At 36.2% G+C, this 12628-nt stretch overlaps 1 protein-coding gene across 1 annotated transcript; it reads right to left on the bottom strand.

Moving 5' to 3' along the window:
* Positions 1–26: 26 nt before the first annotated feature.
* Positions 27–6957, bottom strand: mogat3a (monoacylglycerol O-acyltransferase 3a). The gene is made up of 7 exons (XM_067370661.1): positions 6594–6957; positions 4757–4935; positions 4158–4362; positions 1322–1496; positions 1044–1243; positions 791–870; positions 27–703 (listed from the first exon to the last, which is right to left on the bottom strand). Exons 1-7 carry the CDS (start codon positions 6685–6687, stop codon positions 629–631), a joined length of 1008 nt encoding a protein of 335 aa, XP_067226762.1. The 5' UTR covers positions 6688–6957; the 3' UTR covers positions 27–628.
* Positions 6958–12628: the final 5671 nt, after the last annotated feature.

The raw sequence follows: 12628 nt of genomic DNA, 5'->3' as shown, positions 1-12628 counted from the left end.
CCAAAAAAAAAAAAAATCAGATACTGTTATAAAAAGTATCAGTTTATTTTTTTCCCATTTTCGTACACCAATATATTCCCACTCTAAAAACAAACAAGAAAGACAAACCTGATGTAGAAGAACCCTTATAAACATCATAAAACAGATACCTGTTATCACAGTAACAAAATAAAGCATGAATCTGCACAACTCCCAAAACACATCACAATTTTATTGCAAAACCTCGTTCTGTTCTGTCAGGACTACGTTTAATTGGAAAGATGCTTAATAAAAATGATATCCTTAATATAGTGAGTATGTAGTAACCATTTAACAACAGTAATATGTCACTAGCTTGTGTTATTTTATGAATAAAGTCATTTTTGTGTTGCATTGCTATATATTCACTATACAACCGTATTGTTTAACTATATAGCAAGTATGGTAGTTATATATATTCTAGAGTGATTTATATTAATGTTTACACTCTCCAAAATGCATTTACATTTGTTCGAATCTGGACGGATCCTGATGAACAATATCAGTCGTGAAAATAATCCGACTTAGTGTTTTCTCTTTGTAGTGTAACTTTCGTTCCTTGCATCATCAACATTGATAATTTAACACCATTAAACAGACTAAACAGAGGTCAAATGAAGTCGAGGTGTTTGTCTTCTGGGATGCCGTAGTTTTTCTTATTCTCTTCAAACAATTGCGTCAGACCCTACAAACACAGAAACACACAGGAAATAGAGTGTTGAAACAAACCGGAAAGGAAAGATTGTAAAATCATTATGTGTATTTTATTCACCTTCATGTAGAGCGAGTGAAGAGCGTCAATGTCGTCTTTATTGGGAGACGGATTCTGAGTCACGGGAATGGGGTGTCCGACTGCAGACAGATGAAGTTATAATCATCAGAACCTTTTGCTCGTGTATTACTGCGTCCACACAGACATTATAACGTCCTACCGACCTGGACGCATTAATAATCTAATCATGCAGCCGCAGAGGTGTGTGTGTGTGTGTGTGTGTGTGTGTGTGTGTGTGTGTGTGTGTACGTACCCACAGTGTGTACGGGTTTCCTGTATGGCAGCAGCCCAAAGCTGTACTGGAAAACACCTCTGGCGTGAAAGAGAGGCATGGCCACGCCCATAATCCTCTGGAGGCGGTCCTGCATGCGGCGGAGGGCGGAGCCAGCGGGATTCTCCATCTGGTCAAACAGTTCGTTCTCTCCAAACGAGAAGACGGGAACCAGCCACGCTCTACACACAAAACACAGTGTACAGTGATCCAACCCGGGAGAACGTCTCTTACTCACACACACACACACACGCTCATACCCGTGTTTGAGGGCGAGTTTAATGAAGCCTTTGCGCTGCAGCAGCTGAAGCGTTACGGCTCCTGGTCGCGCATCCAGAGACTCCGGAGCTCCGCCCACTGCGATTACGGCCGCGTGACCTCCACCTGAACGACTCAACAGGTAACTCGCACTGGCTTTCTCACTCGACACCAGCCCTGCGGAGGTCAGAGATCAAAGGTCAGGGTCAAAAGTCACTGTGAAATGGTTCAGACGCACCTTTACTATTTGGACAGACTTGATTAACGAATATAAACCCCGCCCATCAACAACAAATTGAGAAAATGAGGCATGTTCGTATATTCGATATATTACCATCTAAAGATGCAAATTAAAATTTGAATATGACATAAAATTTTTGCAAATAAAGCACCGTTTTATCACAAAAAATCTAAATGTAAGAGGAATGTCAGTATCTGTTTCTATCTAAAGTTGTAAATGAAAATTTGCTTTTTTCACAAATATTTTATGCGATGTATTAAAATTTTTCACAAAAGATTAATCAAAAAACTGAATAAACAAGGACATTATTAACTGTTTCCAACTAAATATGAGAATTAAAAGTTACAAAAATTTGAATACCACATAAAACTTTTGCGAATAAAGCACCGTTTCATGACAAAAAAACTGTTTTATCTAAATTTGTGAATTAAACTTTTGTGAAAAACTGTAACATATCGCATAAAACATTTGCGAATAAAGCACCAAATAAAGTTTTAATCACAAACTAAATGAACGAGGAATGTCAGGAACTGTTTCCATCAAAATTTGCAGATAAAACTTTAGCAAAAAATGGTAATACCACATAAAACATTTGCGAAGAAGCACCTTTTTTATTACAAAATGAACAAACAATGACATCATTAGTTATGTTTCCATCTAAATATGATAATTAAACACAAAAAATTTGAATATCACAAAGATTTTGTAAATAAAGCAGTGTTTCATCACAAACAAACTGAACGAATGAGGCATATGATTAGCTATATTTCAAACTAAAGTTTTTAAATTAAACTTGTACGAAAAATTTAAATATCGCATAAATTATTTGCGAATAAAGCACCTTTTCATCACAAACAAACTGAATAAAGTTGCAAAGTAAACTTTGTGGCAGAAACGGAAAACTACATTGACCAAAATGCAATGTGGTACAGACCGATAAGATGGAAGGAAGTGCAAAAAAACTGGAATATTGCATAAAACATTAGCAAAATAAAGCACCGTTTCATCACAGAGTGAACGAACCAGGCATGACATCAGCTGTTTCCATCCAGAGTTAAACTTTCAGTATTGCATAAAACTTTTGCATAAAGGAGAAATGTATAACTTTATTTACATGTTTTCTTATCAAATAAAAAATATTATCCACCTCAATTGAGCGCAGAATATTTTTATGGGCATTTTAAGATTTATGCGCATCTTCGCATTTCTATCCAGTGTTTTTTACTCTCTGTCTAATATTTAAAAAACATAAAAGTTATTTACTTTTATGTCTAAAAATGTGAATAAAATACGGATGGATGCAAACAGCTATTCTGAACAAAAAGTGAACAAAAAAGACATGTTGTTCATGAACTGAAGGAATGAGGCATGCTGTTCATGAGCGCACTGAACGATTCTGAATCTTCCCAATTTATCATCGAGGAGGAGCAGAAAGTGAACAAACCGTAATGAGCAAGATTTTGTGTCATCTGAGTCTGTTTCATTGATTTACACAATCAACTGTGACACTGTTTCTGTGTGAAATAGTTTTTTTACATCAATCTGTTGCATCACTGACCCTCAGCTGAAGAAACACCATCAAACTGGGTAAATGTGACTCAACTCATGAATGCAATGCTTTTTTTCCCCTTTGAAACAGCAAAAATGAATGAGAGTACAAGAAATTCACAACAATTTAAAATATGTATTATCTTATTATTTGGAGAAATTAGACTTTTTTACTAATACAGTGATAAGATTGTGATTATTTGATATATTTTGAATTAATATATTGGTAAAACTTTACATTAAAGTCTGATTTGTTAACATTACTTATAGCATTATATATTTTTACTCAGTTTTTTTTAAAAGTTAAAACGTTTTTAGAAAATATATTAACTTTTGTTAAACATTTGCTTGTTCGTGTTAGTTTACGCTGCATTAACTAATGTAGAAATTAACATTTAACTAAGATTAATAAATGCTGTAGAAAAAGTTAATGCAAAAGTTTTTTTTTTTTAAAGATTATCTTTGCTTAAAACAAAATTTGACCTCAATTCTTTAAAAAATATTGTATTAATAAAAAAATTAGGAGTTAAAAAGACCCTTAAAAACCCTTAAAATGACAAAAAAAAGAATAATTAAACAATTCAAAATAGACTTGCGCTTCTTTAAGCTATATATACGTATTTGATTTTGATTTTCTAGCATAAAATCATGGCATTAAACATTATTAATAAAGTTTATTAAGTGGATTTTAATTATTTTTGCCAACTGCAAAATCTCCATGAAAACTAACACTTTACAATATGTTTTCATTTGTTCTCTTAACATGAACTAACAATGAAAAATACAAAATACAGCATTTATTAATCTTAGTTAATGTTGATTTCTACGTTATACATCTATATAATTCATTCATTCTGCTGACAAAAGCACGTCTGCTCATCGTTCCAGAGAAACTCTGTGTGACTGACTGACTGTGTCACCTACTTGGTTCTAGTTCAGACATTTCCAAGCAACACTTTCACAACATCTCATTACACAACGAGGATAAACATCAAGGGCAAACACACACACACACACACACACGTACTATAGAGTAAACACACACACACCTCCACACATGATGTATTCTCTGAAGAAGGGAACTCTGAACCAGAAGGGAAGCATCAGCAGGTACGGCGTGAGTCCCGGGAACATCTGAGAGAATCCGGACGCTTCAGTGCAGAAATTTCCAAATCCACCGGCCACCAGCACACCGTGAGGATGAAACCCGAACAGATAATTATGACCAGGGTCGAGATCCACAGTTTTTATCAACTAGAGAGACAAAGAAACAAAACCATGAGAGATTCTTAAACGAGTGTCACAAAAATTGAGGTTCCTGTGAGATTTTGTTTAGGTGCAGTACCAAAAACAGCCACCGGGCGACAAAAGCTACTGAAACTTTTATTGTGCGTCACAAATTAATACATTTCAGTCACAAAATCACTAAACAGAAACCTCGAGTCTCAGACCTTTCCAACAATATGTGTTTAGTCAAGATTAAATTTTAATAAATAAAATAGAGCAGTAAATTATGCAAAATGTGAAACATGATACCACCCACTAGGGGCGGAGCCAACAAATGATGCCTAATTTTTGATGATCACTGAAATAAATATGCGAGAAAAAAAATGTAAAAAATCATGAACAAATGCTTGAATGAACTCACTGTGATGGGGAAATAGTCCCGAAAATACGTCCATACACGCCAACTTCTGACCCAATGTGACCTCCGACCTCCATTTGAGGGCGTGTCCCTGTCCAGATACAGCCAACCAGCATACAGCGCTCCCAGAATCCACCAATCACTGACACACAAGAGCACAAACAGTGCCAGACAGACCTGAGCTGGAGAGAGAGACACACGTGTGTTTATGATTTATTACAGCAGTACAGAGACTGAACTCTACAGCCATGTGTGTTTGTACTCATGTCAAACAGTTCACACACACAAACACACACACATGCTGTGTTACTAATTTTGTTGTGGACCGACTGACCGCTGGTGCTTTAATGGTTTTTCATGCATAAACGTGAAAAATGTTTGGATGAATATTTAGGTGAACTTTACAAAAACTATAAAGAAGTCTGGCCTATATTTCACCATAATTCAATAAGATGAAATATTATATAAACTTTTTTTTTTGCATTATGAAGTTATTTTCATGAGAATTATGTCTACTGTAATATGAAAAAAATCTCATTTATAGTTGCTTAATTAAAACATGAGATTTACGCCAGTATTTCATGACAAATAAGCACATTTAACCTATAATAATCAATAATGTAATTAAGACATTTATGTTTTTGTTTGTTTCTGTATTTATATTTGTTCTCTAAGCAGCATTACAAAAAAAATTATGGATTGTTTTCATATTGTCTACTGTAATATGCAAAAATATAATTTTATCTTAATTTAACCTTGTTGTCATAAATAACAAAAAACAAACTTGCATTAAACAGCCAGAGTTTTCTTTAGGCAATATAAAATTATACATTTTTTCTTGTGATTTTGCGATAAAATGACGCTTCTGCTTAAGATTCACCATTATCCGAAAGAGAATGTCTATTTCTACAAAAATCCACTTAAAAATAATATTTTTTCTTTTGCATTATCAAATTATCGTCATGACAATCTCATTTGCATTACTGTAATGTGAAAAAAATATGCGTGCATAATTCAACGGTGAATATGATGGTTAAGTCACGTGTTTAAGCGAAAATGTCTTAAAAAATAAAATTAAACATTTTTCTTTTGAATTCGGGATTAAATACAACGCTGCTGTTTATTTTTATTCACAAATATCCACTTTTTATATATATAAATAAGGACATTTAACCTCACAAATAATCAATAATGTAATTAAAACATTTATTTTTTGTTTGTTTGTTTGTTTGTTTCTGTATTTATATTTGTTCTCAATAAAGCAGTATTACAAAAAATATGATATTGTTTTCATTTTGTCTAATATAATATGCAAAAATAAAATTTTATATTAATTTAACCTTTTCAACTTAATTGCATAGTTTTAAAAAAAAAAAAAAAAAAAAAAAAAAACATTAAACAGCCAGTGTTTTCTTTAGGCAATATAAAATTATACATTTTTTCTTTTGATTTTGCGATAAACATTCTGTTTAAGATTCACCATTATCAGGAAGAGAATGTCTATTTCTACTAATATCAACTTTAAAATAATATTTTTTTCTTTTGCATTGTCAAATTATCTTCATGACAAACTCAATTGCATTACTGTAATGTGAAAAATAAGTCGAGTGCATAATACAACGGTTAATATCATGGTTAGGTCACGTGTTAAAGCGAAAAAGTCTTAAAAATAAAATTAAACATTTTTCTTTCTGAAGCTTTTGCTCTACTGACAAACAGAACAAAACAGATAAACAAGATGGAGCAGGAAAATCTCGTGTCTTCGCAGATCATTTCAGTGTCATTTTATAGAACATTATATTATAATAAGGACATTTATGATGATCTGACAGACACTCACCTAACGCCAAGAAGCTGAAGACCCACTGCACAACTGCAGCTGTCTGCAGGCGCCTGCGCAGAGGAACGTGCAGAGGAGCGAACTCAATCTTCATCTCTGAGGAAGAGGAGCTCTACACACACACTCACACACAAACTCTCTCACGAAGTCAAAAACACCTCATACACACAGATTCAACCGTCATCAACTACACATCCAAACATCAGCTCTCAGAAGTTGCTTTTTCTTCATCGGAAGCTATTTTTCTTGTATTACTCAGGAAAGCGAATGTCGGTCCGGTTGATCTGAATGAGGTTTCACACTTTGCAAAACTTGATCCGAGACTCTCCAGTGTTTCTGTTCCGCGTGTCTCAGCGAGCGCACAACTCCCAAATATCCAGTGACGTAGCGACCCAGCCCTCCCACTTTGCGCCAATCAGATCGCTCGGATGGCACAAGGATATGCGCGTGCGTGAGACTTCTCGGCGCTTTCCTGGTGCGCTCGGGAGAGGGCGGGCGCGCTCACAAAGTTTGTTCAGATTTTGCTTTAATGGGAAAAATAAAGTTATGATAATAACACCATGGACATAAACTTTGCACTGTAATTATTATAGTCATAATTTATATTATATTGAAACCGAACTGATAACATACTAAATTAATAATATATATATATTTGTTTTTCATTTAAGGAAGAAAAAAACGTTCAGAATTAGATAAAGCAGCCAAACTGAGGACTCTTGCTAAAAAGATGCATATGAACACTATAAAGAAATATAAAATATAAAAACACTGTTAAAAATAATGCCAGTCCAGTGTTGGTCTGTATTTGCGGTTTCATCATAATGAGATCAGAGGTCATCCGTCATTCCCAAGAGACAAACTGACTATTGCTGAAGTGGGGAAAAGGTTACTGATCCAAAAAACTCTAAAAAAACTAATCTATCTATCTATCTATCTATCTATCTATCTATCTATCTATCTATCTATCTATCTATCTATCTATCTATCTATCTATCTATCTGTTTGTCTATCTATCTGTTTATCCATCTGTCTATCCATCGGTCTATCTGTCTGTCTGTCTGTTTGTCTGTCTATCTGTTTGTCTGTCTATCTGTTTGTCTGTCTATCTATCTATCCATCTGTCTGTCTGTCTATCCAACTGTCTATTTGTCTGTCTATCTGTCTATCTGTCTATCCAACTGTCTATTTGTCTGTCTATCTATCTATCTATCTATCTATCTATCTATCTATCTATCTATCTATCTATCTATCTATCTGTCTGTCTGTCTGTCTGTCTGTCTGTCTGTCTATCCAACTGTCTTTCTGTCTATCCATCTGTCTATCTATCTGTCTATCTGTCTACCCATCTGTCTGTCTATCTATCTGCCTGTCTATCCATCTGTCTATCTATCTATCTATCTATCTATCTATCTGTCTGTCTATCTATCTATCTATCTATCTATCTATCTATCTATCTATCTATCTATCTATCTGTCTGTCTGTCTGTCTGTCTATCCATCTGTCTGTCTGTCTATCCAACTGTCTTTCTGTCTATCCATCTGTCTGTCTGTCTATCTGTCTATCCATCTGTCTATTTGTCTGTCCATCTGTCTGTCTATCTGTCTATCCATCTGTCTGTCTATCTGTCTATCCATCTGTCTGTCTGTCTATCTGTCTGTCTATTTGTCTGTCTGTCTGTCTATCCATCTGTCTGTCTATCTGTCTATCCGTCTATCTGTCTATCCATCTGTCTGTCTGTCTATCCATCTGTCTGTCTGTCTATCCATCTGTCTATTTCTGTCTATCTGTCTGTCTGTCTATCCATCTGTCTATTTGTCTGTCTGTCTATCCATCTGTCTGTCTGTCTATCCATCTATCTGTCTATCCACCTGTCTGTCTATCTATCTATCTGTCTGTCTATCCACCTGTCTATCTATCTGTCTGTCTATCCATCTGTCTGTCTATCTATCCATCTGTCTGTCTATCTATCTGTCTGTCTGTCTATCTATCTATCCATCTATTTGTCTATCTATCTGTCTGTCTGTCTATCCATCTGTCTGTCTGTCTATCCATCTGTCTGTCTATCTGTCTATCCATCTGTCTGTCTGTCTATCCATCTGTCTATTTGTCTGTCTGTCTGTCTATCCATCTATCTGTCTATCCACCTGTCTGTCTGTCTATCCATCTGTCTATTTGTCTGTCTATCTGTCTGTCTGTCTATCCATCTGTCTATTTGTCTGTCTGTCTATCCATCTGTCTGTCTGTCTATCCATCTATCTGTCTATCCATCTGTCTATTTGTCTGTCTATCCATCTGTCTATCCACCTGTCTATCTATCTGTCTGTCTATCCATCTGTCTGTCTATCTATCCATCTGTCTGTCTATCTGTCTGTCTGTCTGTCTATCTATCCATCTATTTGTCTGTCTATCTATCTGTCTGTCTGTCTATTTGTCTGTCTATCCATCTGTCTATCTGTCTGTCTATCCATCTGTCTGTCTATCTATCCATCTGTCTGTCTATCTATCTGTCTGTCTGTCTATCTATCCATCTATTTGTCTGTCTATCTATCTGTCTGTCTATTTGTCTGTCTATCCATCTGTCTGTCTGTCTATCCATCTGTCTGTCTATCTGTCTATCCATCTGTCTGTCTGTCTATCCATCTGTCTATTTGTCTGTCTGTCTGTCTATCCATCTATCTGTCTATCCACCTGTCTGTCTGTCTATCCATCTGTCTATTTGTCTGTCTATCTGTCTGTCTGTCTATCCATCTGTCTATTTGTCTGTCTGTCTATCCATCTGTCTGTCTGTCTATCCATCTATCTGTCTATCCACCTGTCTGTCTATCTATCTATCTGTCTGTCTATCCACCTGTCTATCTATCTGTCTGTCTATCCATCTGTCTGTCTATCTATCCATCTGTCTGTCTATCTATCTGTCTGTCTGTCTATCTATCTGTCTGTCTGTCTATCTATCTGTCTGTCTATCTATCCATCTGTCTGTCTATCTATCTGTCTGTCTATCCACCTGTCTGTCTATCTATCTATCTATCCATATGTCTATCCGTCTGTCCATCTGTCTGTCTATCTATCTGTCTGTCTGTCTATCCAACTGTCTGTCTGTCTATCTATCTGTCTGTCTGTCTGTCTATCTATCTATCTATCCATATGTCTATCCGTCTGTCCATCTGTCTATCTGTCGACGGTATCCAGGGTAATGTCAGCATACATCCACGGGACGAACCACATCCAACAGCAGTAACTGTTGATTCAATAGGAAGCTGTCTGAAAGGGACTACCAGGTACTAACCCAGATCGTATCCAAAAAATAAATAAAACCACAGCTGCCCAACTCACCACAGAATTACAATCATAGCGCAATGATTGTCAAAATATTAACAGTTGATGGCATTACAAAAACTGCATTACTTGTCATGTTTCAGTTCTACGTGCCAAAAAGTGTTGAATGTGTGCATTCTTGGCAACATAAGTGAGTTAGTCTTTACTTTACAGAATGTGCAGTAGAAAAGAAGAAGAAGAAGAAAGTAACAGAATTGCTCAGGGCAGCCACTGGTCAAATGAGTCCCTATGAGTCCCAGAACTTCAGTTGCCCCCTTAGTTGAAATCTCTTTCTGGGGTTGGGTGTGTGGTGTTGATGTTGGCCCCATAGAGGGTGGGATGGTGTCCCCCTGGTAGCTAGTGCCCTACAGGTCACATATTTTGTCAATATGGAACAGCAATAGTGGAATCGGTGTAGTGAAATCATTGTAGAATGAAGCTTTTACTGAAATTGCTGCTATTGATCGACAGCAAATCCAACATTCATGGCAATTGGTTATTATGGAAGCTTTTTTTCCACCACAGAATAAAAGGTTTAAAAGGAAATTGTGACTTTTTATCTCAAAATTCTATTTTTTTAATATTTTTTTATTTTGCAATTGTCAGTCAATATTCATGGTAGGGCAAATCTTAGTCTGTGGCAATCTGAAACATGTATTGTTCTCTGATGAGTGTGGAGAATCCCCAAAGAGGCTCAATACTCGACTGTTAAGAACAGGGTGGATCAGTGATGGTTTGGGATGCGATATTACAGCATTCCCTACTATGATTGATGGAGCATCACTGCTGAGAACTACTGAACCATTCTGGTGGACCGTGTGACCTAATGCTTCAAACACTGTGCCTTTCAAGGAAAGTCTGTTCACTCGGCGGCCATATGTGCAACACCCCCGGGGAAGCTATTTCGAGCATCCAAGACAAAGTCCAATCTGTTTGAATGGGGGAATCCTGAAATCTCAAAAACTGCTTGGCAACTTCCCAATTAAATATTTAAAGTCAGCAATAAAATCTGACATGAACCATCCCATATATGTTGTTTCTTATGATAAAATGGCATTAAAGGGGTCATGAGCTACATTGTTTTATAATGTTTCCTGGGGTGCACTTAAATTGCTAGTATGCTTTTTACATCCAAAATTGTCATAATTTAGAAATAAAAGGCATTTTTCCTACCCTGATTTTATCCCTCTGATTTGAACGCTCTGTTTTAAGGGACGTGTCTCTGTGAGACTTCAGTGTAAACGCCCACTGCTGTGATTGGCTGACATCTTTCCATTTGAAATAGCTTTTAGCGTGTTTTTACTATTACAGCTCTCAAGGTTAACTAATCGTGAAAAGTGTTGCATTACATTCAGATCTATTGCATTATATTTAGATTGTGGCATGAAAGGTTGCAGTGATGAACATGTAGTCGATCACAGACATGTTGTTGAGTGCATGAAAACAGTGATCTCGTCAATTTCTGCACACTAACGAATGCTTTCATCATAACTAACAGTGCAAACACAATATAACTAAGAGATTTATTGAATAAAACGGGAGTTTTGGCTCGAGTCCAGAACTCAGTCACTGATAAACTCGTGCTGTTTGATTGACAGCTCCAGCGATTGTAAAGGGAGCGTTCTTCTTTATATAATTTAATCACAGTTTAAATAACAGATTATTTTCATCCTACTAAGAGAAACAAAGTGAAGTTGAGCATTTAGTCACTGGTTTGATTTACTGACACACAGACAAACAATATCTGACTGTACATGAATCATTAATATCAGATCAGGCATTAAAATTAACACAATTACTGACATGTTGTTGCATTACTGTCAAGTCCATATCGTAAATGCGATTTATTTACCAAAGAATCCACAGTGAAATGATCCGAATACAAATAAATAAAGCTCAACTGAAAATAAATAATCATATTCCTGCATTAGGATCCTTTGAAAGGTAATGTTATTTTAGTCCTGTATCGCTCTTCTCTCACTGACACACCAGTGGGCGGGGCTAATGATGCAATGATGAAGTAGGCGTTGATTTCTTCTGCAGAGGTGGAGTTTCATCTATCAATAGGCACAAATCCAGTCTGGTGTCAATAAAAGCTTTTACTGGACTAACAAGGAAGTTTTCAGTTCTGAAACTTACAGGATATTCTTATAGTACAACGACCTCTTATATATCAAAAGCTCAAGGAAAAGTTCATTTCTCAATTCATGACCCTTTTAAAAAAGCTTATTTTTCAGGCTAGACGAGCCGATGCGCATGTGCAGTCCTAAATGCGAGTCTTGGGTTTCTATGTGAATCGGAGCCTCTAACGGCAGCTGCAGTGACGCATGACTTTATCAATCAATCAGTGATTGGCTCTTTTATTTCGATTAGAAGGTGTGACGTATTCCGCGATATTGCATGTTGCATTTTCACCCATTTCTATATCCATAGTCCGTTTATCAGCATGATGATGCACAAATCCACACAGCAAGACTGGAGATGGAGTGGTCTGATGAAGATGAAAGTGAAGTTGAACATTTCCTGCACAGTCACCAGATCTGAGCCACTTTGAAGAAGCAAGTCACAAAACATTTTCCTCCAGCATCACATGACCCGTTCTGGAAGAAAAAACGTCTCACTGAATGCATTTTGTTTTGATAAACGCTTCAGTGCATGTTGGTTTGAATTTTGATGGTTTGATGCTTCAGTGATTGACAGGCAGAGAACACTTCTGA

This window comes from Chanodichthys erythropterus, chromosome 20 (genome assembly GCF_024489055.1).
Source record: "Chanodichthys erythropterus isolate Z2021 chromosome 20, ASM2448905v1, whole genome shotgun sequence".
NCBI lineage: Eukaryota > Metazoa > Chordata > Actinopteri > Cypriniformes > Xenocyprididae > Chanodichthys > Chanodichthys erythropterus.
Note: the sequence above shows the minus strand (reverse complement) of the source record. Positions and strands in the feature narration are given on the sequence as shown.

Coding starts and splice junctions, on each gene's coding strand:
- mogat3a (XM_067370661.1), bottom strand. CDS start 6,687: ATGAAGATTGAGTTCGCTCCTCTGCACGTTCCTCTGCGCAGGCGCCTG. Junction 1,497..4,157: donor AGAATACATCATGTGTGGAG/GTGTGTGTGTGT, acceptor TGACCTCCGCAG/GGCTGGTGTCGAGTGAGAAA. Junction 1,244..1,321: donor AAACTCGCCCTCAAACACGG/GTATGAGCGTGT, acceptor TTTTGTGTGTAG/AGCGTGGCTGGTTCCCGTCT.